Source organism: Acinonyx jubatus, chromosome B3, assembly GCF_027475565.1.
Source record: "Acinonyx jubatus isolate Ajub_Pintada_27869175 chromosome B3, VMU_Ajub_asm_v1.0, whole genome shotgun sequence".
In the NCBI taxonomy this organism is placed as follows: Eukaryota; Metazoa; Chordata; class Mammalia; order Carnivora; family Felidae; genus Acinonyx; species Acinonyx jubatus.
The window spans coordinates 72,486,316-72,503,912 of record NC_069386.1 but is presented as its reverse complement, the minus strand read 5'-3'; the positions used below and the strand labels follow the sequence as shown (position 1 = coordinate 72,503,912).

Here is a 17,597-nt window from a genome sequence, read left to right as displayed (position 1 = left end):
GAGGCCGCAGCCAGGGGCGGAGCAGCCAGGGGCGGAGCAGGGAGGCCAACGTCACCGTGAAGACTGGGACCTCCTCCTTGAGGGCAGGGGAGGAGGCTGAGCCCAGCCCAGGGACCTGGGCAGGCCCTGGAGCGGGGCTGGGGCGGGGCTGGGGGCCACGCAGTGAGCCAGGTCCCCGCAGATCCTGGCCGAGTGGAAGCAGAAGTATGAGGAGTCGCAGTCAGAGCTGGAGTCCTCGCAGAAGGAGGCGCGCTCCCTCAGCACAGAGCTCTTCAAGCTCAAGAATGCCTACGAGGAGTCCCTGGAGCACCTGGAGACCTTCAAGCGGGAGAACAAGAACCTTCAGGGTGCGCTAGGGCCTGAGAGACCACGGAGGGGCGGGGGGTAGTGTCCACATGTGGTGCCACCCAGGGGCTCCAAGATGTGTGCTCCACATTTTGGACCACAGCAGCCCCCAGCTGAGTGGCCCCGTTCCTTCCACAGAGGAGATCTCCGACCTCACTGAGCAGCTGGGTTCCAGTGGAAAAACCATCCATGAGCTGGAGAAAGTCCGCAAGCAGCTGGAAGCTGAGAAGCTAGAGCTGCAGTCAGCCCTGGAAGAGGCTGAGGTGTGTGTGTGTGCCAGGTGGCACGGGGTTGGGGGCGGGGGGGGGGAGCCGAGCCCTAGGCTGTGGTCACTGTTCTCATCTCCCTATTGTCTGTTTTGTTCACCGTTCCATCCTTAGAGCCTAGAACAGTGCCTGGTACATAACAGCCACTCAACAAACATTGTGGAATGAATGAATGAATGAATGAGTGAATGGACAGGTCACTCTGTTCCTTCACACAAACATTTTACCCATTACGTCTTAGTCAAGATTTCCCATTTCCACTCCCCTCTCCTTTCCGCCTCTGCCTTCCACTTCAGCATTTTTTTACATTCTGAGCCTGATTGCGGTTGGTTTCCTTGGCAACACCTTTCCTTTCATTTTCCTCTTTGTCTTCACAGCTCGCTCTTCTCTGTGAGGGTCTGAATCACCTTCTCTTAGGCCTGTTTTTTTTTCTTTTAAATTCGCTTTTCTTCTCCCTCCTTCTGCTTCTTTGCCTTAACCACTTAATACCACTCTTGAACTCACTTTGTATCCATGATTCATGGACAGACCCCTGCCTATGGCCCTGTGCCCTGACTGTCTGCCTTGGACCCTCTCTCCCCACCCTCTCCCAGGCCTCCCTGGAGCATGAGGAGGGCAAGATCCTCCGGGCCCAGCTGGAGTTCAACCAGATCAAGGCAGAGATCGAGCGGAAGCTGGCAGAGAAGGACGAGGAGATGGAGCAGGCCAAGCGCAACCACCTGCGGGTGGTGGACTCGCTGCAGACCTCCCTGGATGCAGAGACACGCAGCCGCAACGAGGCCCTGCGGGTGAAGAAGAAGATGGAGGGCGACCTCAATGAGATGGAGATCCAGCTGAGCCATGCCAATCGCATGGCCGCTGAGGCCCAGAAGCAAGTCAAGGGTCTCCAGAGCTTGCTGAAGGTACATGGAGACTCCTGATGCAGGAAGTCACCTTACTCAGAGACAGACTGGCCTCCATGTGGCCAAGTTGGTGGTGATGTCCCCTGGCCACTGCAGAGACATCTCACAGGCCCTCCTGACCCACCACATTGGGCTCCGCACCGGCATCCATCCTAGTGTAACAGCCTTCCAATGGGCCCAGAGGCCAGCCGCTCTCTCATGCCTACCCTCCTGATCTGCAGGACACCCAGATCCAGCTGGACGACGCGGTCCGTGCCAACGACGACCTGAAGGAGAACATTGCCATCGTGGAGCGGCGTAACAACCTGCTGCAGGCTGAGCTGGAGGAGCTGCGGGCCGTGGTGGAGCAGACTGAGCGGTCTCGGAAGCTGGCGGAGCAGGAGCTGATCGAGACCAGCGAGCGGGTGCAGCTGCTGCACTCCCAGGTGAGCAACTCCCCTGGGCATTCCTGGAGGGAAGCACGGGCTGGCCGGACTCAGCACGTGAGGTTTGGAAGCCACCCATGAATGCTCAGTACTTTTCATGCTCTGCCCACCTTGGTCCTCAGAACACCAGCCTCATCAACCAGAAGAAGAAGATGGATGCAGACCTGTCCCAGCTTCAGACTGAAGTGGAGGAGGCCGTGCAGGAGTGCAGGAACGCCGAGGAGAAGGCCAAGAAGGCCATCACGGATGTGAGTGACTGCTCCCCTTCCTGCCCCCGCTAAAGACATGGGGCCCTGGGTCCAGGCCAGGCCACTGTGCTGTGGCAAGTTGACTCTGTAGCTGCGTGAGTCTGAGGGCCTCGGGAAACAAACGCCACGATGGGAAAAAGGTGATCCTCAAGGGACAAGAGGCCCCGGGCCTCTGTTCTTTTACACGCGTCTCCCGTCCCCAGGCTGCCATGATGGCAGAGGAGCTGAAGAAGGAGCAGGACACCAGCGCCCACCTGGAGCGCATGAAGAAGAACATGGAGCAGACCATCAAGGACCTGCAGCACAGGCTGGATGAGGCCGAGCAGATCGCCCTCAAGGGCGGCAAGAAGCAGCTGCAGAAGCTGGAGGCCCGGGTGCGGGAGCTGGAGAATGAGCTGGAGGCCGAGCAGAAGCGCAACGCGGAGTCGGTCAAGGGCATGAGGAAGAGTGAGCGCCGCATCAAGGAGCTGACCTACCAGGTGCGGGCGTGGGGGCTGCTCTGCGGCTGGACCCTCTGCACCGTGACCTGAAGCCAGGGACACACCACCACGAGGGATGAAGCGCTCTCTCGTAGCCTCCTCCAGGACAAGGAGTGGGAATGCAGCCCCTGGCTGCCCCATTTCCACCCTGCCTAGCTGTCTTCTACCCGAACTGTCCCCCGGCTAGAGTTCAGCCTCTGAGCCCCCTGGCCTAGGAGCTCTACCTCCAACCTTCACCCTCCCCCTGTCCCCTGGGGACAACACTGAAAGCTCCAGACAGAGCTCACCCAATGCAGATTACCAGAAAGCAAATATGTTGCCAAATTCTGGTTGGGTGCCATGACCACCAAAATACACCAAAAATACACCAAAGTCATTCAACAAACCTCAGAATTTTTTGTTTACCTATAGAGATATAGACTTTACCTTTCCATTATGTTTTCTAGAATCAGACTCCTAATTAGATTTTGTTTTTGCTCTAATCCAAAAAGTTACCATCTCTCTATACACACGTCATGCTGGGTTCTAGAGCAGGAGAATTTTTCTCCCCGGGGCCCCAGGACCCCTAAGGACCTGCTCCTCAGAACAGTGCACACACATGAGCTTGTGCACAATTTCAGGAGTCCCAGCAGCTCCCTAGACGCTCTCCTGGCACAAACCATTAAAAAATTATAATTTTTATGGTGAAAAAATTATTTTAAAAATAATTTAATTAATTTAATTTAATTTATTTAATATTTTAATTTAATTAGTTACTTTTTAAATTTAATTATTAAATTAAATAATTTTTTACCATAAAAATTATAAGGAGAGTGCAAGTGTTTGTTGGGGATCAGAATGTAGAATCGGGTGAGGATGCTACATTCAGGGTAACGACCACGGCGGGGGAGGGGTGCGCTGCCTCCAATGAGTGTGCCCTCGTCACTCCTAACCCTGCCCCCGCCCCGACCCCCAGACGGAGGAGGACAGGAAGAACCTCCTGAGGCTACAGGACCTGGTGGACAAGTTGCAGCTGAAGGTCAAGGCCTACAAGCGCCAGGCCGAGGAGGCGGTGAGTAGCTCTGCTAGGGGCCTGAGGAACATTGCTGAGCCAGTCCTCCAGGCTGGGAGGCTGAAAGAATCTCTGGCCTCCCCTCACCTCATCCTCCCCCCCTTCAAACTCCCCTGCAGGAGGAACAGGCCAACACCAACCTGTCCAAGTTCCGCAAGGTGCAGCACGAGCTGGATGAGGCAGAGGAGCGGGCGGACATCGCCGAGTCCCAGGTCAACAAGCTGCGGGCCAAGAGCCGCGACATCGGCACCAAGGTGGGTCCCTCCTCTGGGCCCCACTAGTCACCGCATGTCAGCACACCTGCCAACATCAGCGTCCCCCAGACAGAGCCCCCTCACATCAGGGATGCTTCCTTTTCATTCATTCCCCACAATTGAACCATGAAGCCACAGAGGGTGAGGTAATGCCATCCTCTGTGATTTCTAAGATTCTTCCAACTCCAACTTTCAATGATTTTGTGAATCCCAGCCCTAAGGTGGTCAGCAACCCTAGTAGGTGCCAATTTGTATATACCCACTGTGTCTATGTCTCAATTCAACTGCTGGCCTCCTCTTGTTTTCCACCTAGTTTAGGCCTACAGCCTTATAACTCAGTCCTAAAATGGACATCCCAGAGGACCCTTTTGTCCTTGCCCAGGCTTATTCCCTCTGGCCTCTCAGAGCACTGCCCTCCAGCCCTCACTCCTCCACACCAGCCCTTAGGACACATCCCTCACATGGGGGCCTCCCTCAGGCCCACAGCAGTCCTCCACTCCATCAGGTGCCCCGTCTCCCCTTTGTTTTCTGTGCCCATCCCTGCCCAACCCCCACCTCCCCATAGCTAATTTGGACTTTGTTTCCTTTCACAAGGGCTTGAATGAGGAATAGCTTTGCCACATCTTCTTGATCTGCCGAGTCCCGAGGGTGCTGACGAAGCCCCCAGTTCCAGAGTCTATATAGCAGCCCCTTTGGATGAAGCAGAATAAAGCTATTTTCTTTGAAGCCAATATCTTGCCTTCAGACTCTTCTTCAAAGCCTTCCAGCCATGGGGACATGAACAGGGTCAGGGGGATGGGGGGTGGGAATCCAGGAGAGGAGGGGCGGCTTTATACACAGCCCAAGGAGGCCTTCCTGGAAAACTGAGTCTCTGAGCATCCTTGGTGCAGGACTGACCCAGACGCCTCCTTCTCAGCAGGTGACACCTCTCCTCCCAGTCCTCTCCCTGGCCCAGAGACCCTCAGGGTTAAGGGAAATTTAGGAAAACCTTTAAGTCTTGCCTAGAGCAGGCAGAGCCCATCAGCTATGGACTTATATCCCAGCTGATTGACACTACCCCCCACCACCCCTAACAGCACCAGGCCTGAGCCTCCAGGAGGAGGTTTAGTGTGTAGGGGTACCCTCTGATGTGTGGGGTAGTGACTTCTAAGTCCCAGTCTACAGCAGGTCTCTGAGAGGGCACACGGACTCATGGCTGTAGCCCATCATCCTTACAGATGCAGCCACCTCTGTCTCTAAGCAACCTAAGGCCAGGGTGCCTTCCTCATCACAGTCAGAACTGTACCCTGGGCCCACCCTCCTCTCCTCCTCTCCTCCTCTTATCTTCCTCCTATCCCCCTCTCTCCACAGCACTTCTTTCTTCTCCTTCACTTCTTCTTGCTGTATCTTCCTTTCCCAAGATCCTCTTCACCTTGCTTGCTGGAAGATGGAGGATCTTTGGCCCATTTATGGCCAGCCATATGGAGGGGAGGCAGACAGATAAGGGACTGTGGAGAGGAGAGTCCCAAGTGAGCAGGACTCTGGGGAGGGGAGGGTGGGCGGCCAGAGGGCTCGGGAGTGGAGAAAGGAGCAAGTCTCTCCCCAACTAAACAAGCCTGGCCCCCTGGAGTCACTGCCACACCTGGGCTGCTTAGAGAAGGCCTGGGCCTATGGGTCACAGCATCTTGCAAGGAATGGGGCAGTCAGCCACCCACTGGGAACCCCAGAAGGCCTGGCTAGCCCTGGACTGAATCTCCTGCACCTTACCACACAGCCATCCCAGCCAGGCTCCTGGTCACCCTTACTCTGAGCAGCCAGAAAGAAGGCCTACCCCAGGAAGAATCAGAGAATAGGAGGACAGGGAAGCAGGGAGAAAGGGGATAGGGAAGGAAAAAGGAAAGAACTGAGGAGGGTGACAGACATCAGAGAGAGTGGGGAGACCCAAGAAATCGAGGGGGCAGAGGACCAGGGGAACCAACAAAGAAAAAATACAAGTAGTGAGGAGGCCTTCACGGGTTCCCACCCTTCTCCTTGAGGCCCCCTCCATTCACCTGCCCTAGGACCACCTGGGAACAAGGAGGAGATTGGTAGAGAAAAGGGAGATGCAGGGATACCCTGAGGACATAAGCTCCCAGAGCAGAGAAGAGAGGCTGGAGACACAGTGGAGACCACATGGCAGACAGCAGCAGAGCCTGGCAGCCAGCAGTAGGAGGAGAGAGAGGAGGAGGGGGCTGATGGGTGGGAGAGCAGAAGGGCAGGGTGGGCCTTGAAGACAGATGCTGCAAGAGCTGAGGGAGGTGACACTGAGCAAGGGAAGAAATCTGGGTCACCTTCAGATGTGAGGTAAATCAGCAAGGCCAGGAATAGTGACATTAGAGAGGGGTGGACAAAGACCTCGGAGTGAGACGTGGAAGCAGAGAAGAGACAGGCAGAGGGTGAGCGGAGGTCGAGCTGAGAGAAAGCAGAGACTCTTGGAAATGCAGGCCTGGCAGACTCCAAGTTGGGCAGAAACCTGGCGCCAGGGAGAATCGGAGGCCAGGTCCAACTTTGAGACAGGAAACCAGGCAGAGGGAAAGGGAGGTCAGACAGAGACAGACGGAGATCCAAGGAGCCAGGCACAGGGAGGTGACCCGGTGTCCCTCACCTGTGGCAGGAGCCTCCATCACATGCCCTTGTGCTCCAGGACTTCCAGCACAATGAAGAGCTCTGTAGGAGGCAGATGAGGGAGGATGGAGCACAGGGATGGATGTGAGAGCCTGGAGCTAGGTGGGGACCTATCAGGAAGGAAGAGGAGGGCAAATGGACCAGACAGGGGGGCAGAGCCCTGGAATCAACTTAACCTCTTCCCTCTTCCTCCTTCCATTGGAGACAGTGGGCGCTGTCAGCCTACCCTTCACCTGTCACCTCTACTGAGTCTGGCCTGCTCAGGACACAGGGTTCCCTGAGGACAAAGCCTAGTCTTTGTCAGCTGGACCTGACCCAGCCTGACCTGGTGTTCTTAGTCCCTTATCACATCCCCAGGGCAGTGGGAACCAGGCAGTGACGCATTGGGCTAACCCCCCAGCTTGCACACTGGGGCCTCAAGTGACCTAGAGCTGGGAACAGGTGGCCTGCGTCCCTTGGGGGTAACATTTTGGTGTATGTACCTGCAGGAGATGTGGATGTGGAGTTGACTTAGGTCACTCCCAAGGACACTAGGTATAGGGTATAAGTCCTATGGAGATGGGTGTGTATCCCTGAGTCTAATAATGGGGGCAGTGGAGGGTCCTAGGGAGTTGTGGATCTCGCAGGAGAAACCAAATATTCAATGGACACCTCTCCTACCCGGAGAAACTGACCCTTGTCTGTCCTACCCACCTCCACACTCTAGAGCTATATTGAGAGGTGACAGTGGATGGGGTGGGAGGGGGGAGTTGGGAGAATGTTCCTGCGTTTGAGGGTGTGGGGGAAAGCCAGAGCAGGGGAGTCTGGCTTTGTTTCCTGAACACAATGTCCACTTAATCATAACAGGCACGGCCTGCTGAAGACCTGACACCTACTGCCTCTGAGAGGGGGCATCACTGGAGGACAGGGTGGGGGCCCTTGAGGGCCTGGGATTTGGGATGCCCACAAAGAAGGGTATTGTGAGTATGAGCCCCGGGACAGTTGGGAGGCGACACCAGAATTCTCCCTGGGGAGGAGGACAGACTACAGAGCCCCTCCCCCCCCCCCCCCCCCCCGGCCTCCCACCACTGCCACCCCCACCCCCTGGAATGTAGAGCCTGGGGCCCAGCTGGTGTAAATCCCTGGGCCTGCCAGGCGCCCCAGCCAGCCTCAGCAGCACCTGCACCCTCTGGCAGCCCAGAAAGGCGGAAGGGAGCAGCCCCCCACCCCCACCCCTCCTCCCTCAGGCGCTGGGATTAATGCCTCCTGTCTCTCCCCACCCCCTCCCTGCCCCACACCAGGACCAGAGGGTGGCAGTGGAGGGTAAAACTTCTGGGTGTGGATGTGGGTGTGCAAATGTGTGTGTTGGTGTGCACAAGAGCAAGTAGGAAAACCTGCGATCATAAGCATGTAAAATGTGAAAAATCTGCATGTGTGTGGCTTAGAATGCACATGGGTGTGTGGTGGTCAAGTGAATGTGTGAGGGTACTGGACTGTAGATCTGAGTGCAAATCTGCTATGGTGGCGTGGGAAAATTCCTTCTTCTTTGAGAGGATAGCTGGTGGCCACCATATCAGAAGCCTCAGGGGAGGGGCTGGACAGCTTCAGATGTATCCCCAAAGCAGTACAGCCTCAAGTCTCCAGGAGGACACCTGCCTGGAGACTTGAGGAACAGAAGGAAACCAGGTACTGCATTTGTGCAGAGAAAGAGCAGCACAGACGTTTGTTTCCTGATAAAAGGAAACTGAGTCGTGGAGCTGGGCAGCAGATTCCTTTTCTTGGGCATCATGGCTCCAGCTCCCAGCCCCTGGCACTGTGGGACTGTAGGTCAGAGAGGGTGGGGAGATGCTCCTAGCCCGGGGCTGTGTGAGGACAGGCCAGGGTGGAAATGGGTAGGAGGGAGGGGAGCCCATGTCTGGGGGGCAGGGGACAAGCATCTGGCCTGCAGGAGAAGGTGACTCTTGCCCAGTGTGCTCAACTCACTCTTCAGGTTAAAAATAACCAAGGTAAGGGCCTGGCGGGCAGGGGCGGTTGTGTGAGAAAGTCCTGTCTTCCTGCTATCTGCCCATCAGTTCTTTGGAGGGAAGGAATGTGCCCAAGGACTAAAAAAAGGCCCTGGAGCCAGAGGGGCTAGGGCGACAGACCTTTCATGGGCAAATCTAGAGGCCCTGCTGTCCTCCTGTCACCTCCAGAGCCAAGGGATCAAGAGAGGAGGAGCTGGAAGGCGAGAGAGGTGGGAGGGAGGGTTCCTCCGGAAGGACTCCAAATTTAGGCAAGGGGTGGGGGCAGTGGGATATAAAGGAGATGGCTCCCGAGGACAGACAGACCTACTCCTCTGAACCAGGTAAGAGGCTCTTTGGGGGCCTTCGTGGTCAACCCTCAGATATCCCCCCAGCCTTGAGGGACTCTGCCTCCTCAGGGAGTGGGGAGCAGGTTGGTCAGAGGCCCAAGGGTTCTGCTAGAACTGCCTCACTCCAACCCCTGGGAGTTCCCACGGACTGAGGGGAGGTTCCAAGGGAAAAGCCCAAAACCTCTTTTCCCCTCTGACCTGCATTTCTTTCCCTGCTTCTGTTATCTACTTTCCATATTCTCCATGCTCTGTCTTCATCCTGATCCCTCCTTGGATGGCTTTTATTTTGTCCTTCCTCTTTGTCAATACTTGTCACTATGGTCCTTCTTTGTCTGTCCCCTTTGTCTTTTCTTCCTGTCTGTGCGTTCTCATCTCCTTATCTCTCTTTGTTTCCAAGTCTGATTCATCCTCCACCCCTGGCACTTTCACTAACACTGTGTCCTTTCTTTCCTGCCTCGCTGCCTCTTCTATCTCCCTAACTCCCCACTTCGGTCTGTCCTGCTCTTTGGCTCTTTGGGTCGAGCCTCCTGGCTCACTTCCTCCTGTTGACCTGCCTCCATTATTTTTCACTCTCTTTGTCTGGTCTTCCCTCTGCCTGGCTGTGCCTCTGTGGCTCCACACATGGTTCAGAGTCTTCAGGATTCTCAGTGAAGAGATAACTAGGTGAGAGCCTCCCAATTATCTCTTGGGAGCCAGGTTGCTGGACCAGGGCCCCCGTCCTTTCTCCAAGCAGCTCAGCACCTCCCCTTAGCAAACTCCTTAGAGATTCTCCTCCAGCATCATGTCACAGGGCAAGGGACCCAGGCGAGGATCCTCTCAGCGGTGGGGGAGAGCAATAGGACCCAGGTGATAAGGAAGTGTGGCAGGGAGTGAGGGTGTGGAGGGCAGTGCCACTCACTGAGGCTTGGGTCTTCTGGTCTCAGGCACAAAGGAGCACCAAAATGACTGATGCCCAGATGGCTGATTTTGGGGCAGCAGCCCAGTACCTCCGCAAATCAGAGAAGGAGCGTCTGGAGGCCCAGACCCGGCCCTTCGATATCCGCACTGAGTGCTTTGTGCCCGACGACAAGGAGGAGTTTGTGAAGGCCAAGATCCTGTCCCGGGAAGGGGGCAAGGTCACTGCTGAGACAGAAAATGGCAAGGTGTGTGGGGCAGAGCACCAGGGAAAGGGAGAGAAGGTTTGGTGGGGGGTGTATAAAGAGTGGGGCCACTTGCAATGGGAGCTGAGGGGCTCTGTAGGAGACCCAAAGCCAGCAAGGGTGTAGGACACGCCACCCCCAGAGGAGCCCAACATTTGAGTGAGAACTCTGACCTTTCTCAGATGGACCTGAGCAGATGTAACAGGGCACCATCCCAGGGATGCAAATCCTTTGCCAGAGAGGATGCTGGGGCGGGGATGGGGGGACCTCCACTGGTTTTGGCCTCAGAGGGGTCCTGTAGATAAAGAAGACACAGACACAGCATCAAGTAAAGCTCCCTCTTGAATGTGTATCCCTCCCCTCTGTGCCTCAGTTTCCTCCACGGACCAACTCCCCCAAACCACAACCTCACCCAAACCAAGAGCAAAGTCTTAGGCCCAGAGGAACACAAAAAGTGGGAACTCTTTATTTTTTAATGTTTATTGATAGATCGATATAATTTATTGTCAAATTGGCTAACATACAGTGTGTACGGTGTGCTCTTGGTTTTGGGAGTAGATTCCCGTGGTTCATCAAAAAAGCAGGAACTCTTGAGCTGAACGCTCAGTCCCAGAGCTGGGGACTAGCACTCAGATGTCCATAGTCCCTGCTTCCTCAGGCCAGCCATGAGAATCGCCACTGGTCACTAGCAGCAGCTCAGAACCATTTGCCTTGAGACATGGTGACTGAATGTTGTGTCCCAACAAGGTGTGCTATGACAGCCCACAGCCTGCTGGGAGCTTTGACTCTGATCCCAGCCTTGCCACTGGCTATCCACCCTGCCAGTAAACCATTTAATTATTCTATTCACAGCTTCCTCCACTGTAAAAAAAAAAAAAGAAAAAGAAAGAAAACAATGCTAGAATGCCTACCTGTGGGATCTAATGACATTAGGGCATGCAAACTGGTGCCAATCAAACCACACTGATAGTGACCAATGCAGAGCAAGGAGGTGTAGGAAAGGTGGGTGAGATGTTTTCCAGCAGGGCAAGGTTGACCCTAAGCAACTGACACCCTCAAGCACTGCCCCCAGGAGTCAGGTAAGGTGTGTGCACAGACAGGAGAGCTGCCAGCCCCGCCAAGTTTGCCCCTAGACGGTTGAAGCAGGGATGGAAAAGTGCTGCTCAAGGGCACAAGCTCTGGGGTCCTGGCAAGACACAGGGACTCTAGGACAGTACCTAGGATGGGAGGGAGAGTGAGCAGTAAGTTATGTGGGGAAAGAGTTGTGGGGGAGCTATGGGCACTGGTCAGAGAAGAGCTGGGAGATCGAGGCCAGGTTGTGCCGTGTCCTGGGAGGAGGTAAGTGGGTGAGGCTGGCGAGTACACAATAGCAAGGGTTCTGGTAGGAGTGTGGTCATCCCTGTCCATGCACCTTCCCCAGACGGTGACCGTGAAGGAGGACCAGGTATTGCAGCAGAACCCACCCAAGTTTGACAAGATCGAGGACATGGCCATGCTGACCTTCCTGCACGAGCCCGCTGTACTCTTCAATCTCAAGGAGCGCTATGCAGCCTGGATGATCTACGTGAGTATACATGACAGGATGCCAGCCTTGGATAGAGGCCAAAGGAGGCCAGGGCAACTCTCTCAAGGATAGGGGTCAGAACTCGCCCATGGGGCCAAGCTCCCCTTTGCCCCCTTCCTACCCCTGGTAGCTGCAGGAAGAGAGGAGCCAGCTGGGATAAGCAAGAGACTCCCCTGCCTGTCACCATCTGCCCCAGGCTTACCACTTTAGCCCCTCATGTCTGCCCTCTCTCCTATTCCAGACCTACTCTGGCCTCTTCTGTGTCACCGTCAATCCCTACAAGTGGCTGCCTGTGTACAATGCAGAGGTGGTGGCTGCCTACCGGGGCAAGAAGAGGAGTGAGGCACCACCCCACATCTTCTCCATCTCTGACAATGCCTACCAGTACATGCTGACAGGTGAGTCTAGCAGCCCTGACCTGTGCCCCCTCAGCCCAGTACCCCATGGACCTGACTCTGTTGCCTCTCTTCTTTCCTCTTCCAGATAGGGAGAACCAGTCCATCCTCATCACGTGAGCAAATGCCATCTACCCACACAGGGACTTGGGGAGGATCCAGGCTGATTCCTGGGGGTACAGAGGGTGTGACTGTCAGGAGTGTGGGGAGCTGGGTTTCCAGAGGGGTGCCGGAGTGACCTACAATGATATGCAAACTCTGCAAGACCCCAGTGGAGGAGGTTAGATGACCGGGATTCTGAGGGAGGAGGGTGCAATGCTGAACTCTGGATGGAGCACAGAGGGGATCTTGGGTTCTGATGGGTCCCTGTTGCCTCCAGTGGAGAATCCGGTGCAGGGAAGACTGTGAACACAAAACGTGTCATCCAGTACTTTGCCAGCATTGCGGCCATAGGTGACCGTGGCAAGAAGGACAATGCCAATGCCAACAAGGTATGGAGTGGGCCACAGGCTCAGCAGAGGGGGCCTGTGGGCAGGCTGACCCAGGGGACCCCCAGCCTTGCCCTGGGGAACAGTGGGGACAGCACCACTAAGCCCAATGCTCAAGATCTTCCTGGCAGGAGACACACACTCTGATGTCCAAATATGGCCCTTTGGAGCCACAGGCCCACCTCTATTTCCCGGGACCAGAGCAGCCTCCTGCCCTCTCCACTGCTGGAGGTGGACAGAAGATAAACCCTCGAGGTTTTGCTGCTTTTGCAGGGCACCCTGGAAGACCAGATCATCCAGGCCAACCCCGCCCTGGAGGCCTTTGGCAACGCCAAGACAGTTCGGAATGACAACTCCTCCCGCTTCGTGAGTGCCCTTGATGACTGCCAACTGGCCTCATCTGGCCTTGACAAGAAAAGGGGGGCACTGTTTTCCTAACAGTCACTACACCCAATTGATCATCCTGTGTTTGGCTTTTGGTTACCAGCAAGTGTGTGTGTGTGTGTGTGTGTGTGCACGCGCGCACACACACACACACACACACACACATCCCAAACCCTCCCCACTCAGTCTGCCTCCCTGAGCTCTGAGAACTCAAGAAAAAAGACCCAGAGTCACCATGGCTGTTTCATAGCCAAGTAATGGAGCTGATTTTTGTCACATTCTAGATTTTCCTAATGACTGTTTACAAAGCTCTTCCACATGGGAAGGGGGAAGAGAGTATAGGTGCTGGAGCTGATTTCCGAGTTTTCCACCTACCCAGAAAGTCTCCATGCTTAAGTCCCAGCTCCCTTATCTAAACTCCCTACCTCTAAACAGAGGTAGTGGGGCACCTGGGTGGCTCAGTCAGTTGAGTGTACGACTTTGGCTCAGATCATGATCTCAAGGTTCATGATTTTGAGCCCCACATTGGACTCTCTGCTGTGAGCACAGAACCCACTTGGGATCCTCTGTTCCCCCTCTTTTGCCCCTCCCCCATCTCTCTCAAAAATAAATATTTTTTAAAAAGGAAACAAAGGTAGTAATATTTACCTTCATTCCCATGTTGTTGTTTCTGCTCAGAGATATTTGGTAATAGGGGAATAGGCATCCTTTTCTCTGTTTTCCTGATAGTAAATTGGGACACCAAATAAGTCATTAACATTTCCAGAACTATTCAGGGCTTTTTGGGTTGTGTTGAAGTCCAAGATCTCCATTCTGTCCCTTCTGGTCAGATCCCTCACTGTTTGTCCCATCCGCCCCCAGGGGAAATTCATCAGGATCCACTTTGGAGCCACTGGAAAGTTGGCTTCTGCAGACATAGAGACCTGTGAGTATGACAGGGAGCCCTGCCCACCTCTCTGTGTCCTCTATCTCTGCCTTCTTTCCCAGCTAGCTGGGCGACCCTATCTTAACATTCCCTCTGCATCTCCTTGCCTCTTCCCCTGCTTTCTCCATTTTGTTATAAGAGCCTTTCTTCCCTAATCTCCATCATTTTGTTGGATTGACTCTCTCTGTTCTTACCTGCCTTCCCCCCATCTCCGCACTTCAGATCTCCTGGAGAAGTCTCGGGTGATCTTCCAGCTGAAGGCTGAAAGAAACTACCACATCTTCTACCAGATCCTGTCCAACAAGAAGCCAGAGATGCTGGGTGAGGCCACCTGATGCCTCAATGCCCACACTGCCCTCCCCTACAGGGCGGGTACCCTCCTTCTCCTTACTTGCTCCTGCTCACCTCCCTCCTCCTTTGGTCTGCTCAGTGGCTTTCTCTTCCTCCCCCATCTCAGACCTGCCTGAGTCTCCTCTTGCTTCCTTTCCTACTTTTTCTTTGTCATATTTCTTCTCCTCCTCCTGGTTGGTTTCTTCCTTCTCCTCTTTGTGCCTGCCCTACTCCCAGGTATCATTCTCCCACTGTCCTCCCTCCCTGGGTCTCCTGTCTACCTTTTCATGTCTTTTTGATTCTCTGCATGGTCCTTGCTGACTCTCCTCCTCTCTCCCTGCTCCCGGTCCTCTCCTCTATTATCCCTGCCCCACCCCCACGGTGTCCCTCTCCCAACCCCTCTCTGTCTGTCTCTATCCTCTTCCATCCCCTTGTCCCCTGCCCTGCTCCTTGCCTGGACAGATATGCTGCTGGTCACCAACAACCCCTACGACTACGCCTTCGTGTCTCAGGGAGAGGTGTCCGTGGCCTCCATCGATGACTCCGAGGAGCTCGTGGCCACGGATGTGAGTAAGGAGGCAGAGTGAAAGCTCCTGAGGGCTCCTGTACCACCCAATCCAACCACCCTCTTTGCCTCTCTTGCTCTTTCCCAGAGTGCCTTTGATGTGTTGGGCTTCACTCCTGAGGAGAAAGCCGGCGTCTACAAGCTTACGGGTGCCATCATGCACTACGGCAACATGAAGTTCAAGCAGAAGCAGCGGGAGGAGCAGGCCGAGCCAGATGGCACTGAAGGTGGGGCAGGGAAGGCAGGTGCTGTAAAGGCCTGAGGTGCTGGGCGTTCACTTGTCATGAGGAGATAGTCCACTGGGAGCAGGGTCTCCCAAGCTGCATCCAAAAGTGGTATCTTTCAAAAATTCTTCAAGAGCTGACAACCTAATTTATTAAGACTATTAGGACCATAAAATAGAGAAAGTTAGAGGAAACCAGAAGTACGAGAAGTACATGGTTAGAGGGCAGCACTTTTTTCCAGAAGGAGGCTCTGCCCTCACCCTCACCCCATCCACCCCTACCAACAGGCTTTCTCCTTGTTAGAGCCTAGCCAGAGGCCACCCACTCTCCCCAGACAGGCCTGCTCCCTAGGGACCTGAGGCTTGTAGGGTAGATGGATGGGGTGAGAGCCAGGGAGGGGCGGGGACATGGGGGAGGTGGGCAGACAGGGAGGTCCCCCACAATCTTGCCAACTCTTCAATCCCAACTATGAGTTGGGGATGCTTCCTCCTGGGCCCAAGACTCACCCAAGCTCAGGAAAGCGGACTCTGAGCTCTGTGCATCCTGATCATTAATGCGGTATGTATGCAAAGGGTCCCCAATCCTTGGGTGAGCCCTGTTCGGACTCTGTGCCATGTCCTGTTTGGGAGGCAAAGGCCAGGGGTCAAAATACAGCTTGACATCGACATGTCACACATTTCACTGGACCTCAGTTTCCTCCTTAGTGAAATGGAACAACAGTCCCTCCTAGCTCACTCCAGGACTATGGTAACATTTCATGGAGAAGGAGATATGAGGTGTACAGGGCTAGACAAATGCCTAAGAACGTTCCTCTTAGCCTATCTTCAAGGACCACTTATCTGTGTCTATCCATATCAAAATGCCAAGCCTGGGTTTCATGACAGCATGTTACAAGCTACCATAAAATTCTTGAAATTAAATCAAATAAATTTCCTCTAAACAGAGATTGTATGTTGGGGGGGATGTAACACGTTGTTAGAAACCTTGATTTCCCAGCTGGTCAAGTTGGTCAACACATGGATTGGGGCACCTGGGTGGCTCAGTTGGTTAGGCATCTGACTTTGGCTCAGATCATCATCTCACGGTTTGTGAGTTTGAGTCTTGCATGGGGTGAGCTCCAGCTCAAGGTACTTCATGTTCCATGCTGACAGTGCAGAGCTTTCGTGGGATTCTCTCTCTCCTCCTTCCCCTCTCTCTGCCCCTCTCAGGATTCTCTCTCTCTCCCTCTCTCTCTGCCTATCGCTCACTCACACCCCCTCTCAAGAATACATACATACATACATACATATTAAAAACAAAACAAAACAAAAACAAAAACAAACCCAAAAAACCCCACATGGATTAAGAGTAGAATGGGCCCAATCCTGGGCCAGATCCTGGGAGGGAAGAAAGGAGGCAGGGAGCAGCACATGTCTCTTCTGTCAACCACAGTGTCTGCCCTGGAGACATGAAGGGACAGTGAGGGCAAGGATGAGCTCACAGCTGTGCTGGTGAAGGGCCTCGCCCAGGGATGCCCAGTAGATGCAAAGACAGAGGCAAGAGGAATTGCTGGGTGGTGGGAAGTTCTGGACAGATGGAGAGGCCTGGGCTGGGTGCCCCTGGCAAGACTTGTGCCCTTCCAGGCCTGGATTTGCAATTCTTTAGTGACAGGGGTCAGACTCAATGCTTCAGAAAAGCTCTGGGGCAGGCAAAGGAGGTCTGTGGAAAGTGCTTGCTTAGTTATTTCCTTCCCCACCAGATGCCGACAAGTCTGCCTACCTCATGGGGCTGAACTCAGCTGACCTGCTCAAGGGGCTGTGCCACCCTCGGGTGAAAGTGGGCAATGAGTACGTCACCAAGGGGCAGAGCGTCCAGCAGGTGTACTATTCCATTGGGGCGCTGGCCAAGGCAGTGTACGAGAAGATGTTCAACTGGATGGTGACACGGATCAATGCCACCCTGGAGACCAAGCAGCCACGCCAATACTTCATAGGGGTCCTGGACATCGCCGGCTTCGAGATCTTCGATGTGAGTTGGGGGAGCCTGGGTGTGGGGGGAACAGTAACTCACTCATTCGCACCTGTGACCATCATGGCCAGGAGTGGGAAAGGCGGTGGGGCTCAGCGGTGATAAACACATCATCCTGTCTTCCAGTGGGGGCTCCCTCTCCCTGGCCTGACAGAGGAGGGGTCCGGCCACACTCCTAACTGGGCTGGGGCACAGGCCTGGGCTGACCCCACTGTCCTCTCAGACCCCTGCCTGCCTGACCCGCTCCACCCCTGCCCCCCGCAGTTCAACAGCTTTGAGCAGCTGTGCATCAACTTCACCAACGAGAAGCTGCAGCAGTTCTTCAACCACCACATGTTCGTGCTGGAGCAGGAGGAGTACAAGAAGGAAGGCATCGAGTGGGAGTTCATCGACTTTGGCATGGACCTGCAGGCCTGCATCGACCTCATCGAGAAGGTGCTGCCTCCATCTTGCCACCTGTGTGTGTCACCTTCCCCTGTCATCCCAGACAGAGTGGCAGTACTGTCCCTTCTACAACCAGGATACTGGAGTCCCCAGAATCCCAAGCCTCTCTCAGACCCAGCTTCTACCCACTGTAAAGTCATGGGCATACAGAGGATGAGCCCTTTTCTTCTCTCCCCAGGACCTAAGAACT

At 54.7% G+C, this 17,597-nt stretch overlaps 2 protein-coding genes and 1 long non-coding RNA gene across 5 annotated transcripts in view; 2 read left to right on the top strand and 1 right to left on the bottom strand.

Annotated features, from left to right (window-relative positions):
- LOC106979468 (myosin-7) overlaps positions 1-4,701 on the top strand; it is a 22,362-nt gene extending 17,661 nt beyond the window's left edge. The window contains exons 32-40 of the mRNA XM_053224282.1: positions 182-347; positions 484-608; positions 1,205-1,513; positions 1,735-1,938; positions 2,061-2,186; positions 2,390-2,665; positions 3,621-3,716; positions 3,836-3,970; positions 4,565-4,701. Coding sequence (XP_053080257.1) covers positions 182-347; positions 484-608; positions 1,205-1,513; positions 1,735-1,938; positions 2,061-2,186; positions 2,390-2,665; positions 3,621-3,716; positions 3,836-3,970; positions 4,565-4,582 — 1,455 coding nt within the window. The 3' untranslated portion in view covers positions 4,583-4,701. The remainder of the gene's footprint in view (positions 1-181; positions 348-483; positions 609-1,204; positions 1,514-1,734; positions 1,939-2,060; positions 2,187-2,389; positions 2,666-3,620; positions 3,717-3,835; positions 3,971-4,564) is intronic.
- Positions 3,085-14,182, bottom strand: LOC113598073 (uncharacterized). 3 transcript variants are annotated; one of them, XR_003418711.2, is made up of 7 exons: positions 14,032-14,182; positions 13,561-13,634; positions 12,284-12,442; positions 12,095-12,210; positions 10,255-10,376; positions 9,841-10,064; positions 3,085-6,655 (listed from the first exon to the last, which is right to left on the bottom strand). It is a non-coding gene; the product is annotated as an uncharacterized LOC113598073 (long non-coding RNA). The 3 variants fall into 3 exon arrangements; XR_008299290.1 differs by lacking the exon at positions 9,841-10,064 and having other exon boundaries at positions 14,032-14,180; XR_008299291.1 differs by lacking the exons at positions 9,841-10,064; positions 12,284-12,442 and having other exon boundaries at positions 14,032-14,176.
- LOC106979458 (myosin-6) overlaps positions 9,869-17,597 on the top strand; it is a 25,735-nt gene continuing 18,006 nt past the window's right edge. Inside the window, exons 1-12 of the mRNA XM_053224290.1 lie at positions 9,869-10,084; positions 11,502-11,645; positions 11,887-12,043; positions 12,129-12,156; positions 12,420-12,531; positions 12,802-12,894; positions 13,774-13,837; positions 14,060-14,158; positions 14,630-14,733; positions 14,821-14,959; positions 16,695-16,963; positions 17,228-17,398. Of these exons, the coding sequence (XP_053080265.1) occupies positions 9,884-10,084; positions 11,502-11,645; positions 11,887-12,043; positions 12,129-12,156; positions 12,420-12,531; positions 12,802-12,894; positions 13,774-13,837; positions 14,060-14,158; positions 14,630-14,733; positions 14,821-14,959; positions 16,695-16,963; positions 17,228-17,398 (1,581 nt within the window). The 5' untranslated portion in view covers positions 9,869-9,883. The remainder of the gene's footprint in view (positions 10,085-11,501; positions 11,646-11,886; positions 12,044-12,128; positions 12,157-12,419; positions 12,532-12,801; positions 12,895-13,773; positions 13,838-14,059; positions 14,159-14,629; positions 14,734-14,820; positions 14,960-16,694; positions 16,964-17,227; positions 17,399-17,597) is intronic.